At 38.1% G+C, this 19,843-nt stretch overlaps 1 protein-coding gene across 1 annotated transcript in view; it reads right to left on the minus strand.

Annotated features, from left to right (window-relative positions):
- The window catches only part of LOC102487571 (contactin-associated protein-like 3), a 222,793-nt gene that overhangs the window by 69,614 nt on the left and 133,336 nt on the right, over window positions 1-19,843 (minus strand). Inside the window, 3 exon segments of the mRNA XM_027768474.1 lie at window positions 10,910-11,107; window positions 13,104-13,106; window positions 18,881-19,000. Of these exon segments, the coding sequence (XP_027624275.1) occupies window positions 10,910-11,107; window positions 13,104-13,106; window positions 18,881-19,000 (321 nt within the window).

Here is a 19,843-nt window from a genome sequence, read left to right on the forward strand (position 1 = left end):
TCGTGGCGGGGGGGGGGGGACTTCTGTGAATAACACTATTTTAAGACAATGAAAAGACAACCCATGGGATCAGCAGATGGCATAATGGTTATATTGCTGGACTCCCACGTAGTTAACCACGGTTTGAGTTCCAGATCCAATGGCTTAAACTCATACCAGGTACATGTGAGCAGGTGCCCAGAATCCCAAGAGGAGACTGGAGGAGAAGGGATTGTGGCATGGCCATCCTTCCCCCACCCCGGGGGGGGGGGGGGGTGTGGAATTTTCATCATGGGGGGTTGTGAATTATCACTATTATCACTTTCTCTCTCTCTGTCTCTCTCTATGTCTCCAGTGAGCACATGTGCCTTATGGCAAAAATCTCTCAAAAAAAATTTAAAAAGAAGAAAAGACAACCCACAAACTGGGAGAAAATATCTGCAATAAAAAACTCAATCTAATAAAAGACTTGTATGTAAAACATGTAAAGAACTCTTACAACTCAACAATAAGAAAAAAAAGTAGCCTGATTAAAAAGTAGGTAAAAAGTAGCTGAACAGACATCTCACCATAGAAGATATGTAGATGTCAAATAAGCATATGAAAAAATACACAATATTATATTAGTGAGCGTCAAATTAAAATAATAATAACCACAACATACTTATTAGAATGGCTAAAATCTAAAAAAAAAATGACATCATCAAATGCCTACAAGAAGTAGAGTAACAGAAACTCTCATTTATTCCTGGTGAAAGTGCAAAATTTTCACCTAGAAAACAGTTTGGTAATTTCTTAAGAAGATAGTCTTACTATAAGATCCAGCCATTAGGTATTTGCACAGTAATTTGTAAATTTATATCCACACAAAAAGTACACATGCATGTTCACAGCAGCACTAGTCATCTTAGGCCGCAATTAGAATCAACCAAGATGTCTTTCAAAAAGTGAAAACAGACTGTGGCACACACATGCAATGGAATATTATTTAGTGGTATAAAGAAATTAAATATCAAGCCATGAGAAAACACAAGGGGAGCTTTAAATTCATAGTGTAAAGTGAAAGAAATCATTCTGAAAAGGCAACATACTATACGATTTCAATTACATGACATTCTGGAAAAGACACAACCAGAAAGACTGCAAAAATATCAGCTACCAGGGTTTCAGGAGGAAATAAGGGAATAAGGAGAGAGCATGTGGGATATTTCAGCACAGAAATTATTTTACATGACATTATAAAGGTGTACACACAGCTTATGCATTTCTCAGAACCCATGAAACTTAACCATACAAAGATTGAACCCTAACATTAATTACAGGGAAAAATATAAAAGTTCATTTCACAGCATTTATTTAAGGAAGAGATGTATTCTAGAATCAAGCAGTATTGCTCACCCCAAATGGTTCAGAACACCCTGCACCACTGTGTGTGCAGCTCAGATGTGCCACATACACACCAGGGAAGTAACATCAAAAACTAGTCTGATCGCTACAGTTGGCTTTTGCCTTATACAAACATGATCTGATCAGTTAGAAGCTTATGATTATCTGAAGCTCTGCTGTGACTGGCTGAGGGTCAGTTGCTAGACTACCAGAGTATATTCCTAGTTTCATCACAATTGGCTTCTATATCAGGCTCGGCTGCAGTTCAATATCTACAGGTAATGATTTGGGCCAAACTTATCCCCCAAGTACAGAGGCCAATTTAGGACAACTGGGCTCAGTTTACGAGTTACAATAACATATTAGTGCTGGTTCATCATTTGTCAGAAATTTTCTACACTAATGCAAGATATTAATAGTAGGGGAAATTGAGTGTAGGAGTTGAGGGAGGAGATTATTTGGGAACTCTCTGTAGTTTTTGATCAATTCTTTTTATAAACCTAAACTTATTCTAAAATATAATGTCTATTAATTAAAAAAAATAATGGAACAGAAAGGATAAATTAGACAAATCCACAATTATAGTAGGGACTTTAAAACTTCTCTCTCAGCAACTACCAGAACTACTACACAAAAAGCAGCAAGAATATAGATCTGAACAGCATAATCAACCAGCAGGGTCTTACTGAAATATAGATGGAACACTCCACACAACAACAGCAGAATGCACATTTTTCCAGACACCCATGAAGCATTCACTAAAACAGACTATATCCTGGGGCATAAAACAAACTTTAATATATTTAAAAACCTGAAATCATACAGAGTGGATTCTTTCTAAGCATAATGAAATCAAACTAGAAATAAATACCAGAAAGAAAGATCTCTAAATATTTAAAATTAAAAACAAAAACAATGATAACAACAACAACAAAAAAAAAAAAACACCACTTCTAAATGATAAGTAAAAGCTGCTTTAAAGAAATGTTTAAAGGGACCAGCAGTTAGCATAATGGCTATGTCGCTAGACTCCCACGTAGTCGACCGCAGTTTGAGTACCGGACCCGGTGGCTTAAACTCACGTCGGGTTCATGTGCCTGCTTGCCCAAGATCCTGAAAAGAGAATTTCTCACTTTCTGTCTCTCTGTTTTTTTGGTGAGTGCACATGTCCTATAGCAAAAACCTCTCAAAAAAAAAAAAAAAAAAAAAAAAAAGAAGAAAGAAAGATATGTTTAAAATACTAGAAACCGGAGCTGGCAGGTGGTGTGGTGATTAAAGGTACTAGATTCCCACATGGCTGATAGTAGTTCAAGTCCCAGACTGTTTAAAATACTAGAAACCGGAGCTGGCAGGTGGTGTGGTGATTAAAGGTACTAGATTCCCACATGGCTGATAGTAGTTCAAGTCCCAGACCTGGCAGTTTGCTTTCTCACTTTCTCTCTCTTTCTTTCTTTCTCTCTCTCTCATTCTGTCCCTCTCTGGTCAAATTAAAATAAATAAACAAATAAAGTTAAATCAAATAATTCAATAAAAAAATCAAAGACTAAATGAAAGTGAAAATACAGCATATCAAAATATGTGAAATGTGGCTAAGATTGTGCTAATTGGGAAAATATTTAGTGCTAAATGCTTGTTTTAGGAAAGGAGAAAGCCCTAAAACAAGTAACCTAACTTCTTACTTCTAGAAACTGGAAAGATAAGAGTAAAATGGACTCATGCAGATAGAAGGGAAGAAATAACAAAAGTAAGAGATTTCAACAGAATTTAAACCAGAAAATCAATAAAACAAAAATCTATTTCTGCTAAACACATAAAATTGACAAATTTCTATCAAGAATGACAAGACCAAAAAAAAGGGAATAATGTGAACTACTAATATTATAACTGTAAGCAAATAGCCCTACAGATACTGCAGATATCACAGAGACAAAGAGATACTATGAAAAATTTTGGCCAAATAAATGTGACATTTAGGTCAATGGATAAATTCCTTAAGAAGTAAAAGCTACCACAACTCACCCAACATAAAATAGGTGATTTAATTAGACTATACTCATTAACAAAATTGAATTAATCATTTTAAATCCCAACAAAAGGAATCTCCTGGCCCAGATTAAATCATTGGGAATTCTACCAAATGTTTACATAAAAATTAACACTGATTTTTATATCATCTCTTCCAGAAAATAAGAAAGAAAGGAACACTACAAAACTTATTTTATTCTTTTTTTTTTTTTTAAGGTTTTTGATATAGGGCATGTGTGCTTGCTGAAAGACAGAGAAAGACAGTGAGAGGAAAAGTGAGAAATCACCCCTAGGGGGGATGGCCCATGTCTCAATCCCTTCTCCTCCATTCTCTTCTTGGGATTTGGGGCACACATGTACATGTGCCTAGCATGAATTTCAAGCTGCCGGGTCCAGGATTCAAACTATAGTTGGCTATGTGAGAGTCTAGTACCTCAGCTGTTATACCACCTGCTGGCCCCCAAAACTTATTTTATGTAGCCATATTACAATGACACCAAAATCAGAGAAAGACAATACAGAAAAGGAAAACTACATGTCAGTAACTCTTAATAATTTGGATATAAAAATATTCAATAAAATGTTATCAAAACAAGCCCAGAAATTTATTTTTTTAAATTATACACTATTGGGCCATCTCCAGGACCTAGTGGTTAAGGAAGTTAGATCCCACATGGCTGACCATGCAGTTAGAGTCTTACCCTGATTACTTGAAAAACATACTGGGCATGCATGCATGCATGCCCAAAGTCCCAATGAGATGGAGAAATGGAGAGAAGGGATTATGGCATGACCATTGCCCAGTATAAGGTGTTTTCTCACTTTCCCTATCTCTCTGGCAAATATATGCACTCTCTGGCAAATTAAAATAAATTAAATTAATACATAAATAAATTAAATTATACATTATAGCCAAATGGAATTTATTCCAGTTCTGCAAAACTGATTCAACATCTCAACTGACAAAAAAGCAATGTGATAATATCACAGGAAAAGCATTTGACATCAAACACACATTCATAATAAAAATCCTCATAAAACTAGGAACAGAAAGGAATCACCTTAACTTAATAAAGAGCAGCTGCAGAAAACTTAGAGCTTACATCACACCCAGTAGTGAAAAAATGGATGGTAGGGCAGAAAACAAGGCAAAGATGTCCACCTCAGCACTCTGTTCCTATGTAATTCTGGATGTCTATTTACTGTGATAAGATAAAGAAATTAAATGCATACAGATTGGCAAAGAAGATATAAAGTCGTTCCTATTTGCAAAAAACTTCATTTCCTACATAGAAAAATCTCAAGGAATATACAAGGAAATGTTCAGAAAGGTAAGAGAATATAAGATCAGCACACAAAAATCAATCATATTTCTATATGCTAAGAATAAACATATAAACAGAAGTTTAAAACACAATGTCATTTACAATTAGTAAAAAAAAAAAAATGCCTCGGCATTTTTATAAAACTTGTATACAAAAAATCAATGTGCCAAAAATTACTAAGTGCTGAGCAGGATATTAAAGACCTCAATAAATGGAAAAATATGTCATGTTCATAGACTGGAAGATTCAACATAGTAAAGATATCAATTTTTCCTAAGTTGAACTATAGGCTAATATAATTCTTATTAAAACTCTAGCAAAATTTTTGTAGACATAGTTAAGTTTATTATAAAATGTATGTGGAATAACACAGGCCATAAGATTATTTAAACAATCTCAAAAAAAAAAAAAAATGGGAACCAGCAGTTAGCGTAATGGCTATGTCGCTGGACTCCCACGTAGTCGACTACGGTTTGAATCCTGGACCCGGTGGCTGAAAACTCACGCCGGGCGCGTGTGCGTGCGTGCCCAAGATCCTGAGAGGAGAATGGAGGAGAAGTGATTGCGGCGTGACCATCCCCGCTGGGTGTGATTTCTTTTGTACAAGGTATGTACCATACCTTGTACAAAAATAATACCAAAATGAAATATAGAATTAGTAAAATGTAAAACTATAAAATTTTAGAAAAAAAATTTGAGATTTGGTGTTAACAACGAGTTCTTAGACTTGACACCAAATATATAATCTATAGTAGGAAAAGAAATTAAAAATTGGACCACTTCAAAATTAGAACATTTACTTTACAAAACATTCCATTGAGAGGATAAAATAAATAAGCTACAGAGTAGAAAAAATATTTGCAAATCTTACATCCAACAAAGGACTACCATCTAGAATATTTAAAGAACTCAAAACTTAAGTTAAAAAAATAAATAAATAAAAATAAAAAGCAGACTCAACCAAGGCAGCATGCTGGTTAAGACTGCCATTTGGCAGTCTGAGGCCACCTGAGAGTCCCAGATCTGATTCCTGGATAAGCCTAAAACTCAGTCACAGTGGTTCCCCAAATATTCAGGAGGCTAAGGCAGGAAGATTGTGATATGGCAAGATCATGTCTTTAAAAAGTTGAAAGAAAAAAAAAAAAAAACTCAGATAATCAAATTAGGAAAAGAAAAAAATGTACATACATTTCAATAAAAAGGACACACAGGTGGAAAATAAGTACATGAAAAGATATCAATATTCCATATTATTAGACATCAGAGAGATTCAAATTAATATCACAATATTACTACACACCTATCCAAATAGTTAAAAAATAGTAATGACACTGGAGCCAGACGGTAGCACTGTGGTTTAAGGCAGCTGGATCCCACATGGCCAGCCAGTTTTGTGTGTGTAAGTGTTCAGAATTCTGAGAGGAGAATGAAAGAGAAGGGATTGCAGCATGGTCATCCCCCCAGGGGGTGCCTGCTCACTTTTCCTCTCTCTGTCTCTGTCTCAGGTAAAATTACACACCCTTTATGATTAAAAATAACAAGGCCGGCCGGCAGGTGGTGTGGTGATTGATGGCACTAGACTTCTACATGGGAGACTGTGGTTCAAGCCCCGGGCTCAGCAGCTTGCTTCCTCACTTTCTCTCTCTCTCTGGTCAAACTGAAAAAAAAAAAAAAAAAAAAAAAAGATGATGGTGATAAATAAAGTTAAATTAAAAAAAATTTAAAGATAATGTAAAAATAGGGACCAACAGTTAGCGTAATGGCTATGTCTCTGGACTCCCATGTAGTCGACCGCAATTCGTGTCCCATGCCTGGTGGCTTAAAAAACTCACGCCGGGCGCGTGTGCGTGCATGCCCAAGATCCTGAGAGGAGTGCAAAGGAGAAGGGATTGCGGTGTGTCCATCCCCTGCTGGGGGGGGTGATTTCTCCCTATAGCAAAAACCTCTCCAAAAAGAAAAAAAAAAAGATAATGCAAAAATAGTAACAATGCCAAATGCTGAAAAGGATATGAAGGAAATGAAATCCATATCCACTGTTAATGAACACAATATAGTCACTCTAGAAAACAGCTTTTAAGTAAAATTAAATATGGAATTATCATATTATCCAGCAACTGTGCTCTTTGACATTTATCTCAGAAAAATGAAAATGTATGTTCACACAAAATCTAAATACAAATGTTCATAAAAAGCTTTCTTCAAAAAATGCTAAACAACCCAGATGCCTCTCAGGGCAAGCCAGCAAGTCACCCAGCAAGCTGCAGTGTCTGAGCGAATGGTTAAACCAGTCCATTTATATCACAACAACGAAAAGGAACAAACTTTTTTTTTTTTGCTTTTGTTTTTTAGAGAGAGATTTTTGCTGTAGGGTGTGTGCACTCACAAGAGAGAGACAGAGAGAAAGAAAACAAGAAATCCCCCCCAGGGGTGCATGGCCATGCCACAGTCCCTTCTCCTCCATTCTCTTCTCAGGATTTTGGGTCTAAACACACATATGCCCGGCATGAGTTTTAAGTCACCAAATCTGGGACTTGAACCATGGTCGACTACATAGGATTCCAACAATGTAATCATTACACCATCTGCTGGTCCCAAGGAACAAATTCTTGAAACACACAACAATGTGAATGAATTTAGAGGGGATCTGATGCATGAAAAAAGTCAATCCTAAACAAATATGATTCCATTTGCATGATACTCTTGAAATGAAAGGGGGAAAAAAAACATGGAAATGAAGAACAGATTAATGGTTGCCAGTGAGTTGGAAGAGGTGGTAGATATGGTTATTAAAGAGCAACTAGAGGGATTCTTGTGCTCATGGAAATACTATGTTTTTTGACTGTGTGAGTGTCAGTATCCTGGTTGTAATATTGCACTATGTTTTGCAAGATGCTATCATTGAGAAAACTCAGGGGACTCAGGTTTCTGTATTCTTTTTCATAAACATACATAAATTTAAAATGATTAAAAAAAAAAACCTTAAGACCATAAAGGAGAAATACATTCTCTTTTTCAAAAGAGAAGAAACCGGGAAATACAGGGAAATAATCAATGATTGGAATAGACTAGTCCATTCCTTCACTTACTTCAGCCCCTATTCCAGTATTCTCCAAAAGATCACCTGGAAACTTTATTTTTAATCCCCAAGTCTAGACTACACCTCAGACTAGTCAAATCCCAATGTCTGGGTTTAAGATAGGCTACAGTTCAGTTAGAGTCAGATGTTACTTCATTTAAGTGTTGCAAAGCGTGACATTAAAGTTCTTCCTGATCTGTTCATGCCCAATAATCAAGATAAAGCATGCCAGAGCTCTTTTCATTAGGAAAACGTGGACCATGCTATCTTCCTATTTCATCCCTATCCTAGTCAGGGATATTCTGAAAATATTAGGTCCATCCTAAATGTTTGTGTAAATTAAGTTTATATTAATTATCTAGTGGCAGCTTTGCCAAGGCACTATAAGATATACCAGTGAGGAATGCCTGCATCCCTCACATGTAGAAAAAAGGGGTACTATTTTGTTTCTGAAGTCACTTTATAAACTCATATTCTTTTCACTTTTTACCATGCGTTGTCCAAGTTAAAGGTTTCTTTTTGAGACCAGCAGATGGCATAGCACTTACGTCACTGGACTCCCACCTAGCCAACCGCAGTTTGAGTCCCAGACCCAGTAGTATGAAAATCATAGCAGCTGCATGTGCATGTGTGCCCAAAATCCCGAGAGGAGAATGGAGGACAAGGAATTGCAGCATGGCCATCCCCCAGGGAGAGGGACGGGGAGAGGGATTTCTTTCTCTCCCTTTCACTGTGTTTGCCTCTCTCTTTCTCCAATGAGCACACCTGTCCTAAAGCAAAAACCTCTAACTAAAAAAGTTTATTTTTGTTCTTTTAGAATAATCCTTCACTATGTTTAGATAATGGTTTGTCCCCTAAAGGTTCATGTTTTGGAATTTGGTCCCCAGGGTAATGGCTTTTGAGCTGTTTAGACCTTCAGTAAATGAGGCCTAGTGACTAGACCATAGAGACATTGCCTTCATAAATTATTAATGCTATCTCAGGAGATAGTGAGTTCTAGCTCTTGTAAGATGCTGCCCCCCATGTCTCTCCCTGCACATACCTGCTATCCTCTCTGCTCTATTGGATATGTTGTGATGCTAGTTCTTTGGACTTTCCAACCACCAGAGTCATGAGCCGAATAAATCTCTGGTCTTTACAATCACCCACTCTCGAATAGTTCTGTTAATAACACAATAAAGTCTAAGGCATCCTTATATATAGAAGTGCAACCCCATGGGTACTAACTAGCAAATACATTGAATAACTAGCCCTGTTGGTAGGTTTCTTTGCTGGCCTGAATACTGTCCAGGCTATGGACTAGTCCATATGTATGATGCTCACACACCCACTCACTAGGGATGTGATTTTCTGGTTCCATTAACTGCTCATTCCCACATGATTTGCTCAGTTTCTTCCCTTAACCTTGCATTCCCTAGTTAACTAACCCCATGTATTTTGTTCCATAATCCTGGTTTAGTTTGCTATAATGTCTTCTTCAATAATTAAAATTCAACAGCAATGCTAACTATAAATAAAAGTGGAGAGCTGGGAATGAGGATTTACTTCCTCAGTTTTACATAGTTTAGCTCATTTATGTAGGAAACCTAATGAGATCAGAACCACAGGATCCATTTCACTGAAGAAGAAACAGGTCTCAGAAAGATCTAAATTGCCACAACCGCTAAGCACAGACTTGGAATCTGAACTTCCAACTCAAAAATGGAATAAATCCTGAGAACCGGCAGTTAGCGTAATGGCTATGTCGCTGGACTCCCACGTAGTCGACCGCGGTTCGTGTCCCAGACCCGGTGGCTTAAAACTCACACCGGGCGCGTGTGCGTGCGTGCCCAAGATCCCGAGAGGAGAATGGAGAAGAAGGGATTGCGCCGTGACCATCCCCCCTGGGGGATGATTTCTCACTTTCTGTCTCTGTCTCTCTCTGTCTGTCTGGCAAGCGCACGCGCCCTACAGTGAAAATCTCTCCAAAAAAAAAAAAAAGGAATAAATCCTTTATTCTTTCTGTCAGAATGAATTGGCCCATAGGAGCCCAAACAGGGGACATGTCACCCTGAGAAGAGACCAAATGAGGACCGCATCGATCTAGCACAATGGGTAAGATTTAAAGAGCGAAGGTCAGGAGGGGTCATCCAGGTGGAAGAACTGGCAGGAAATTTCTGGAATGGGGAAGAACATGAGCAGGCATATTCCACTGGGCTGACTGGCCTGGACAGATTCAAATAAGGACAAGTCCAGGCCAGGGGTTCTGCACCACACAAAGCAAGTCTCAGGCCAACGCTTTCCAACTCTTCTTAAGAGAAGATGTTAGATTGAAACTTTAAGAGGGAAATTTAAGAGTGGCTTTCTTATGCTGCTGTAACATGTACTGTTTTTGATTGATGAATTTATGAAAGTAAGAAGCAAAGTTCAGTATTTTACAATTATTTATAACTAAGTACTTGAAATAAACCACCGGACAACCATGTTAGGGAGCCATGAGGAGTTCTGTAGGAGACCTAGACAGCCCCTAGAGGAGGGAGAAAAGTCAGCCTTTGATTTAAGAGAAGAGGGTTATGACACAAGCTGAACTTCCTAAAGATGAGTTGCATTTATGAAAATAAAGATATACGTTATGGCTAAGTTCAGAAAAATGGAAGATCAGCTGAAAAAAAATCTTGTAATAACTTCAGTAATTAGTTCATCCTAGACCAACATGGGGCCAGAAGGGTAGAAAACAGTGAGATCATGACATAGAGAAAATGAGGTATACTTTGAAAAGAGGAAGAATGACTGGTTTTGGCTGGTCTCCAGAGAGAACGGTGTTAAACTTAATTCACCCTACATAGCCACGATCCCCTAATCGGGAACACAAAGCTAAATCACAGTATTAGCAAAGTTTCCCGATTAAAAAAAGTATGTATCTCAACTCTTCCCGCATATGAACACTGAACATTTATCAATGGTTAGGAAGGGTCTCTCTACAGTACAATCAGGAACGAAAAAATGGTCAGGGAGCTTTAAACCAAATTCCATGTAAATGACCCTGGCATCTTCTCCCCCGGAACGCGTCTTACAACCCAGAGCGCAGGGCACTTGCCCCACAGGCCCTCACAGCGTCCCTCAAGGCCTGAGTCCTTACCTTGCGTGTCTGAGAGCCGTGCCGTCCTGCAGCGCAGTGCGAGCTGCTGCTCGCAGCGCTCGGCCAGGCCCACAGTGGCCCGGAGCTGCCCCGCACCCGCCGCGTAAGCGAAGGACTCGGAGCGCGGGAGCCTTCCGGGGGCACCTCTGATGGTCTCCGTGTCGGGGCCGCCATGCTGCACCACTGTCCACGCCGTCTCTGCGGAGCAGAAACGGGCAAAGAAGAGGCATCATGCTCTGCACCGCTCAGCGAGAATATGCAAAAGAGAAGCAAGAGTCTTTTATTCGAATTCGGTTTTTCATTGAAATCTGTATTACCCTGCGTGTTTGCATGAATGTTTTGGGTTGGATTTGTGTAACAAGGTGTGTAGCCTGAAGGAGCCGCCAAGAGAAAATATATTTAGAGAACTGATGATTAAACTTATGCAGTATCCTGTCTAAAAGTTAATAACGGAAGTAACAACTTTCTAATTCTGAAAACTGGGTTATTTTTTTACCTCAACACAAGAATAGTTTGAGTTGCAGACCTGGTGGCTTGAGAAAGGCTAGGCACATAGGCAATGCATTCTTGGAGTGCTAAGGGAGAGTTGGAGAAGGGACTGCAGCATGACATTGAGGAGTTGGGGGTTACTTTCTCACTTATAAATAAACAAACAAACAAGCAAATAAACAAACAGGGACTAGCAGATGGCATAATGGTTACATCACTGGACTCCCAGGAAGTAGAACCAGGTTTGAGTCCTGAACCCACCAGCTTAAAACTCTGTCTCTGGCAAGCACATGTGCCCTAGCAAAAAATCCCTATAAAATAATAAAATAAAATAAACAAATACAATAAAATAAAATTGAATTAAAAAGAATGAAGTCAAGTGGCTAGTGCCTGTTCTTTTGCCGTTGTAAAACCAGCATTTCCTTATCTATATGTACATTTTTTCTCTCATTATCAAATACATTTATTAAAAATAAAAAACTGGTGATGATTTGATCCATACACTCAGAAGACATAGTAGGAAGCAACTCTATTAAAATCAAGTTTGTGTTGATTTCTCAGTCAAGGGCCAAGCCCTGAAGAATCACAGGCCTTAAGTACCTGACAAAACTATTCCAGGTGGTAACCCTAGCCATGTGACTGCCACTGACATAATTTCTAATGTAGCTGTCACTTTGAATAGTTATATTGTTCTGATGAAACAAAACACAAGACAATTACAGAATCCCCTAAGGGAAGAAACAGACCTTGAGTTCTTCAATACCCCCTACAATGAACCTCAAGCCAAGCACTGTACGACTTCCTCAGCTGCAGTAGGGGAGTCTTACACTGCTCCCGTAGGCAAGAAGCTGACTTGGAGTCGTTCTAACTCTACTGCATTGGTGCTGTCTGGTCCTTTAACCTCCAAAAAGATATACTTATTTTAGAATGATATACTCAAGTATACCTAAAAAGATGTATTTATTTTACACAGAAATTTCTCAAACTGGGAAACATGCATATAGAGTTGGGGTTTTTTGTTTTTTTGTTTGTTTGGGTATTGGGTTTTTTCCAAGAATTAAAAATCAAAACAATGTAGCTGTTTTTACATTGAGAAATCATTTTCAAACACCTCAGAATTTTCAATGGCTTTTCTGATGAATGTACATGAGGCAAAATTAGCCTCTCTGCTGATGACAAGCTTCTTACCGATTGAAAAAGAACAGAAAACAAAGGAGAAAAGGACAGCAAAGCCAACAGTGCGACAGGAATAACTTCAGTCACAGTGCCTGTGGAAAGCAAGGGTGGAAGAATGTACATGAGGCAAAATTAGCCTCTCTGCTGATGACAAGCTTCTTACCGATTGAAAAAGAACAGAAAACAAAGGAGAAAAGGACAGCAAAGCCAACAGTGCGACAGGAATAACTTCAGTCACAGTGCCTGTGGAAAGCAAGGGTGGAATACCCACAAAGGAGCTCCAAGAATGGGAGCAATCTAAAAGGAAATAACTAGTGCAATGTTAAATTAAATGACCACTCAGTAAATGATTTAATTCTCAAAAAAAAAAAATTATATGATCACTTGGCTCACTGTACCCACTGAAGGAGGCTCTAAGTGTTCCTATAGTGATTTCAGTTCCATTAATAATATTCTTTCATTAATAATATATTCTTCCTTTAATAATATTTTAAATAAGTATTTTTTTAAATTTTGTGATTTTTAAAACCTGCTACTACTTTTTGCCCTTTACCTCCTTTACAGTCACTATTTCACCTTCAGATTTCTCCTATCAGCTGCATCAAATGGAGAAAAACTTTATAGAACACTAAATTGGGCACTGAAGATGATCAATCAAGTGCCATTCCTATGTCATGTGTTCACGGTTTAAAGCACAGTGGGAGAGAAATGATGTCCTGAGTAGCTATAGGCTGGTGGTCAGTATGATAGATTTGCAGTCATGCATGGTTAGAATGTAATAATAGAAAATATCCTCAGGACTGAAAAGGAAAAGGGTGAAAATAAACCCATAAAAGTGTTTTTCTGAAGAGCAGAAATAACCTGGGTACATTATGAGAAACACATATGTGTTTATCAAATTTCACTTAAATCACTACTCCACAGAGCCAGGCAGTGGTGCAGCAGTAGTGCAGCTAGACCTGTGTGGGAAAGGTCCTAGGTTCGTGTCCTCCCTAAGCAAGCTGTTATGTACACGTGTCTGGAACCCAGGCTGGTAGGGACTGGGGGATTGGACTGTGGCAAAAAGACCCTGTTGGGATGTCTGTGTTTCTGTCTCTGTTACGGAAGAAATAAATGAACATTTTTTTTAATTATTATATCGTATTTTGTCAGTACTGAAAGATACAGGCAATTGTTGTTTACCTAATTGCTCTAAATACACTTCTTTATGTTAAAAGAATACTGGAGTTGGGTAGAATCTGCAAGAACATCTACTATAACACCCATATTATATTATGAACAAACAGACTGATATTTTTCTTTTATTTTTAGTTTGCTAAAGGGTACATGCACTCATCAGAGAGAGAAAGCTCCCCTCTCTCAGGGAGAAAGCCACACTGTAATCCCTTCTCCCCTTCTCCATTCTCTACTTCGGATTTGGGGCACAAAAGTACACATGCCCAGCGTGTTTTTCTTTATTGTTTTTTTAGAATTATTTATTTTATGTTATTTATTTATTCAGTTATTTTTTAATTTGACCAAAGAGAAACACAGAGAGAGAAAGCAAGCCACCAGGTCCAGGACTTGAACCATAGCCAGCCATATGGGGTGTCCAGTGTCTTAACCATCTCACATCGTGCTGGCCCCGCCCAGTGGGGGTCCACCAAGCCAAGACTCTAACCATGCAGTTGGTCATGTAGGATCCAGCCACCTTAACCACTACATCACTGGCTGTCCCCAGAACTAAAACTTTGAAGTAATGTGCACAATGAAAACGTCCACAGTCGATGACTCTTACAGAAAAAATCATGGATTGGACCTGGGAAGACTGATCATAAATGTGGGGAAGGTCTCAGCTGTGTGGGCTGACACAGCATGTGTTCTGACTCATTGAAGCCTGGCTCATTAGCCCACAGAAGGTGATTGGTTAGTTCAACCCTGCTCTGCACCCTATAGTTCAAATAAATATCCAATTTAGAAAACTAAGCTCATTTGATGTCATGATTGGCTGGAATTAACAGTGTGTAAATAATAAAATTTCCTCAATCTATAAGAGATTCCCAACATCTGGTATGTCCATCCTCATGGTCCAAGAAGAAAAAGAGAAAATAAAGATGCATCAAGATCCATCATGCTTTGTAGCTAAGAACACAAACATTAAGGAATTGGTATCTCTTTTTAGAAAAATTAACCCCGCAGAACCAGCAGTTAGCGTATTGGCTATGTCGCTGGATTCCTACGTAGTCGACCGTGCTTCGCATCCCGGACCCGGTGGCTTAGAACTCAGGTCAGGCATGTGTGCGTGCGTGCCCAAGATCCCGAGAGGAGAATGGAGGAGAAGGGATTGCGGCGTGACCATCCCCCTGGGGGTGATTTCTCACTTTCTGTCTCTATGTCTCTCTCTGTATGTCTGGCAAGTGCACGTGCCCTATAGCGAAAACCTCTCAAAAAAAAAAAAAAAAAGAAAGAAAGAAAAAGAAAAATTAACCCCTTTGTCTGAGAAGGTCTTTCTTCTTCAATTTTCAAGGACAATTTCACAAGGTACAGAATTCTCAGTATTTTTTTTTCTCTCAACACTTTATCTTCTCCCTCCACTTTCTTGTTGTTTGGGTTGTTTGGGTTGTTTCTGAAGAGAAGTCAGAAGTAATACTCAACCTTTCCAACTCTGTAGATAAGGCATTTTGATGTTGTTTGTTTTTCCCCTCTACTTATTTCCAGTTTTTCTTTACCTTTGATATTCTACACTTGAAATATATACAGCCTTGGTGTAGGGTTTTGTTGTTGTTGTTGTTGTTGTTGTTGTTTTTTTGGTATTTATCCAGCTTTGGTGAACTTCCTGGATCTGTGACTTAGTGTGTAATATTAGTTTGTGGGAATCCTCAGTCATTATTGCCTTTGCTATTGCTTCTGTTCTTTTCCTTCTTCTTCTTGCGTTCTTTTTCATATATGTTACACCTTTAAGCGGTTGTATCACGGTTGCCATATGCTCTGTTCTCTCTCACTCTCTTTTTTTCCCCTAGTCTTTTTTCTCTTCACTTTTCTGTTTGGGAAGTTCCTATTGAGATACCCTCCAGTTTAGAGAGTCTTCCCTTTGCTGTATCTAGTCTACTAATAAGCTCATCAAAGATATTCTTCATTTTTGTTACAGTGTTTTTAATCTTTAGTATTTCTTTTTGCTTCTTAGGAGGTCCATCTCTGCTTAAATCTGTTGTGTGCTGTCTACTTTATCTATTAGAGCCCTTAGCTTATTAACCGTGGTTGTTTTAAATTTCTGGTCTAATAATTTCAACATCCCTGCTCTATCTGAATCTATGTCTGATACTTGCTCTGTTTCTTCAAACTCTGTTTTTGGCCTATTAGCATCCCCCCAAATTTTCTTGCCAGCAGACAAGACATACTGTGTAAAAGTTACTACTGTAAATAAGATTTTAGTAATGTATAGTATAGAGGAAGGAAAAATTCTATAGTTCTATGATTAGGCTTCATTCTAGAGAGCCTGCGCCTCTAGGCTGTGACCTTCACAAGTGCTTCTCAGCCCCTTTACCCCATTTAAGTGGGGCAGGAAGGCTAGTGGTGGCAGGAGTTGGGAATTTCCATTCTCCCAGGTAGGTTATGTTCTGAAAAAAACTCAAAAGCTTAGCTTTTGGTAAAATATTTTCTTTTGAGAGAAGGCCTCATTAAGAACAGAATAGTTGGTTGTATTTAAAAATGATTCCTTTTTCCACCCCCTTCTTCTGGAAGCATGAAGGTAGTTTTCTCCAACATTCACTGACCCTGGTCAAGCTCCTAGTGATAAAGCACAAGAGTGGGGACCCCTGAAGTTTCTTTGTTTTGGGGGGTTTTTTTTAGAGGTTTTTGCTATAGGGCATGTGCGCTCACCAGACAGAGACAGACAGAGAGACAGAAAGTGAGAAATCACCCCCCAGGGGGGATGGCCATGCCACAATCCCTTCTCCTCCATTCTCCTCGCGGGATCTTGGGCACGCACACACACGCGCCCGGCGTAACTTTAAGCCACCGGGTCCGGGATGCAACCCGCAGTCGACTACATGGGAGTCCAGCAACACAGCCATTACGTCAACTGCTGGTCCCAGAGTTTTTAACTCTCAGACTTATCCACACTGATATCCAGCAATTCAACATTTTCAATTTGGGTTTTTATACCCTGGTGCTGGCTCCTGAGGAGCTTTCTGCTCTGGTAAATTGTGATTCTCTGTATTGACCTGTCTCTCCAATTTCGGGGCAGTACAAGTTGCTCTGCAACCTCATTTCTCTGTTGGATCTAGAAAGAATTGTTGATTCTTCAGTTCATTCAGCTTTTTACTTGTTGTCAAGATGGGATGATGACTTCCACGCTATTTAGCATGCTGGACTAGAGCTACTGGTTTTGAACTCTATCACCATAACTATATTTCTAGCTACCGGGATAGTATATTGGCTGATGCGCATCTTACAAGTATGATTGCTTGATCTGTAAAACCACAGAATATTTTATTGGCTATAGGCAATGCAGCATCTAGACAGAAGGAGACCTTTTCTAGTGGAGAAAAGAGACCAGAGTTTAGTGGTTCCTCTGTCATTAACTAGAAACTGTCATTAGATAATCCCTTACCAACTTTCCTGAAGCTTGGTTTCTTCATCTGAAAATGGTGATAACCAAGGTCGTTCCTTGTACTCTTAATTGAATACTTTGACTTCTGCACTTAAAGAGCACTTATGGGATTTCTAACTTTAGTTTGATTGCTTGATTCAGGAGATTTGGGAGATAATTGATGTTTGTAGACAGGACTTCTGTGTTTCTTTATCTTCAATACATTGCTGCAAAGGTGGCTCTGAATTTTTCTGAACTTCCCCTGTGAAATTTTAATACTCTTGGGCAATCTTAATCAAAGCAATTTTAATTCCTACATACTTTCAGTTGTCTCTGTATGTGTGTTAATCCATTGCAAAATTTGATCACTCTCCAAATGTATGAAATTTTGAGACCTTGTTCAGCACATTAAGTGACAATTATTTATTCTAGATTTTATCTTTCTTAAGAGTTGGCTAAACTAAGTAACAACAAATTTCTGTAAAACATGAACTATATAAGAAACATTTTAAAGCAATCTTTTATGATCAACCTATGTTCATTTGTAATAATGTCTAAATTTGGAGTGTTTTAAAATATTTTATAATAGGGATTTTATAATGAATCAAATTTTTTATGAAAAAAAATTAGGTGCTGTAAATCTGAGATACACATAAAACATAGCATATACATGTTATTTCTTAGCATTTATAAAAAGAAATTTTTTTCTGTTTAGAAAATATGTAAATCACACAGGACTTTCAATTTTTTTTTTTTTTTTTGGAGAGGTTTTTGCTATAGGGCGCATGTACTCGCCAGAAAGACAGAGAGAGACAGAGAGACAGAAAGCAAAAAATCACCCCCCAGGGGGGATGGCCATGCCACAGTCCCTTCTCTTCCATTCTCCTCTTGAGATCTTGGGCACACACTCACATGCACTTGGCCCGAAATTAAGCCACCGGATCCGGGACTCAAACTGCCGTCAACTACTTGGGAGTCCCGTGAAATAGCCATTACTCCAACTGCTGGTCCCCGAACCAATACATTAAGAGAAATATGTGAGTTATAGAGAGGTCCCGGCAAGAGCATTGGGTCTTCCCTATAATCTAACCTAAGTACTCAAGAAATACAAGAAAATTTTGTTGACAACAAAATTAACAAATACATATATAATACTTCTCAGCAAATGAGTAGCTATTATATTTAAAACTGCAATTTAATAATGCTATTTGTTTCACTAATTTCTCCTCGACCTATTCTGAGACTATGTATGAACCACAGATACAAAGATTATTAACATACCTGTCATATTGCAATACACAAGAAAAGGTCCCAGGGGGCCACTTCCATCTGCATCAACATAGTAAAGCCCGGAGGGGTTCCCTCTGTGCTTGTGAGCTTCACAGGACTGTTCGTAGAGAGCTTTAGGAAAACACCATTCATCAGAAGTACAATCGTGAAATAGCCATTACTCCAACTGCTGGTCCCCGAACCAATACATTAAGAGAAATATGTGAGTTATAGAGAGGTCCCGGCAAGAGCATTGGGTCTTCCCTATAATCTAACCTAAGTACTCAAGAAATACAAGAAAATTTTGTTGACAACAAAATTAACAAATACATATATAATACTTCTCAGCAAATGAGTAGCTATTATATTTAAAACTGCAATTTAATAATGCTATTTGTTTCACTAATTTCTCCTCGACCTATTCTGAGACTATGTATGAACCACAGATACAAAGATTATTAACATACCTGTCATATTGCAATACACAAGAAAAGGTCCCAGGGGGCCACTTCCATCTGCATCAACATAGTAAAGCCCGGAGGGGTTCCCTCTGTGCTTGTGAGCTTCACAGGACTGTTCGTAGAGAGCTTTAGGAAAACACCATTCATCAGAAGTACAATAAATCCCCATTTCTGAATTACAAATACACAACACATCATCTTTAAATGAATGTACAGGGCATTACATTTGATTAACTGGAAGATAAAACGATTTTTAAAAATTAAATTTATCTTTATTAACAAAAGAGAAAGAAATTACCTAGTCAAAATAAATTTAAAAGTTGAATATTATTAGGAGCTGAATAAATATTGGATATATATTTCTATTTTGAGGAAGAAGAAAATAACATATTGATGCTTAAAAATGAAGATGTGGTTACAGTGGCAATGAGAGACCATCTTCAACAGAGAGTCCCCAGGCAATGTCCAGGGAGTATATTTTCTACCGGTAAATGGTTCTTTTGGTTTTAAGCCAGGAAGCATAAAGATTCTGAAGTGTAGTTAAAATATTTGAAAAGGTATTATAAGAGCACCTGTGAATCTGAATTCCCACATGCTGTCAAAGCACGATTCTTTCTAAATTCACAGCAACTATACTTCAGAATTCAACATTGTAATTAATGAAGAAACCCTCATTACCTGTAATAACTGAATTTCAGAACAAGATTAGTTTTAACCTACCTAAATTATCTGGTATCCAATAAGCATACTGTAAAACATTGTAAATTATGCAGTAATTATACCCCTTACTTAAAAACAATCTATGAATGAACATATTAAAGAATTGAATATAATTTTAAAACAAGTAACTTCCTTTCCTTAAAAAATAAAGTTGATGTGAAAAAGAAACTTCCTGAAGTATTTTGCAAATGACAATTTAAGATAATTGAAACTCAAACCAGGAGAGAAAATATTTTTATAAAAGATTTC

This window comes from Tupaia chinensis, unplaced genomic scaffold (assembly GCF_000334495.1).
Source record: "Tupaia chinensis unplaced genomic scaffold, TupChi_1.0 Scaffold146604_1, whole genome shotgun sequence".
NCBI lineage: Eukaryota > Metazoa > Chordata > Mammalia > Scandentia > Tupaiidae > Tupaia > Tupaia belangeri.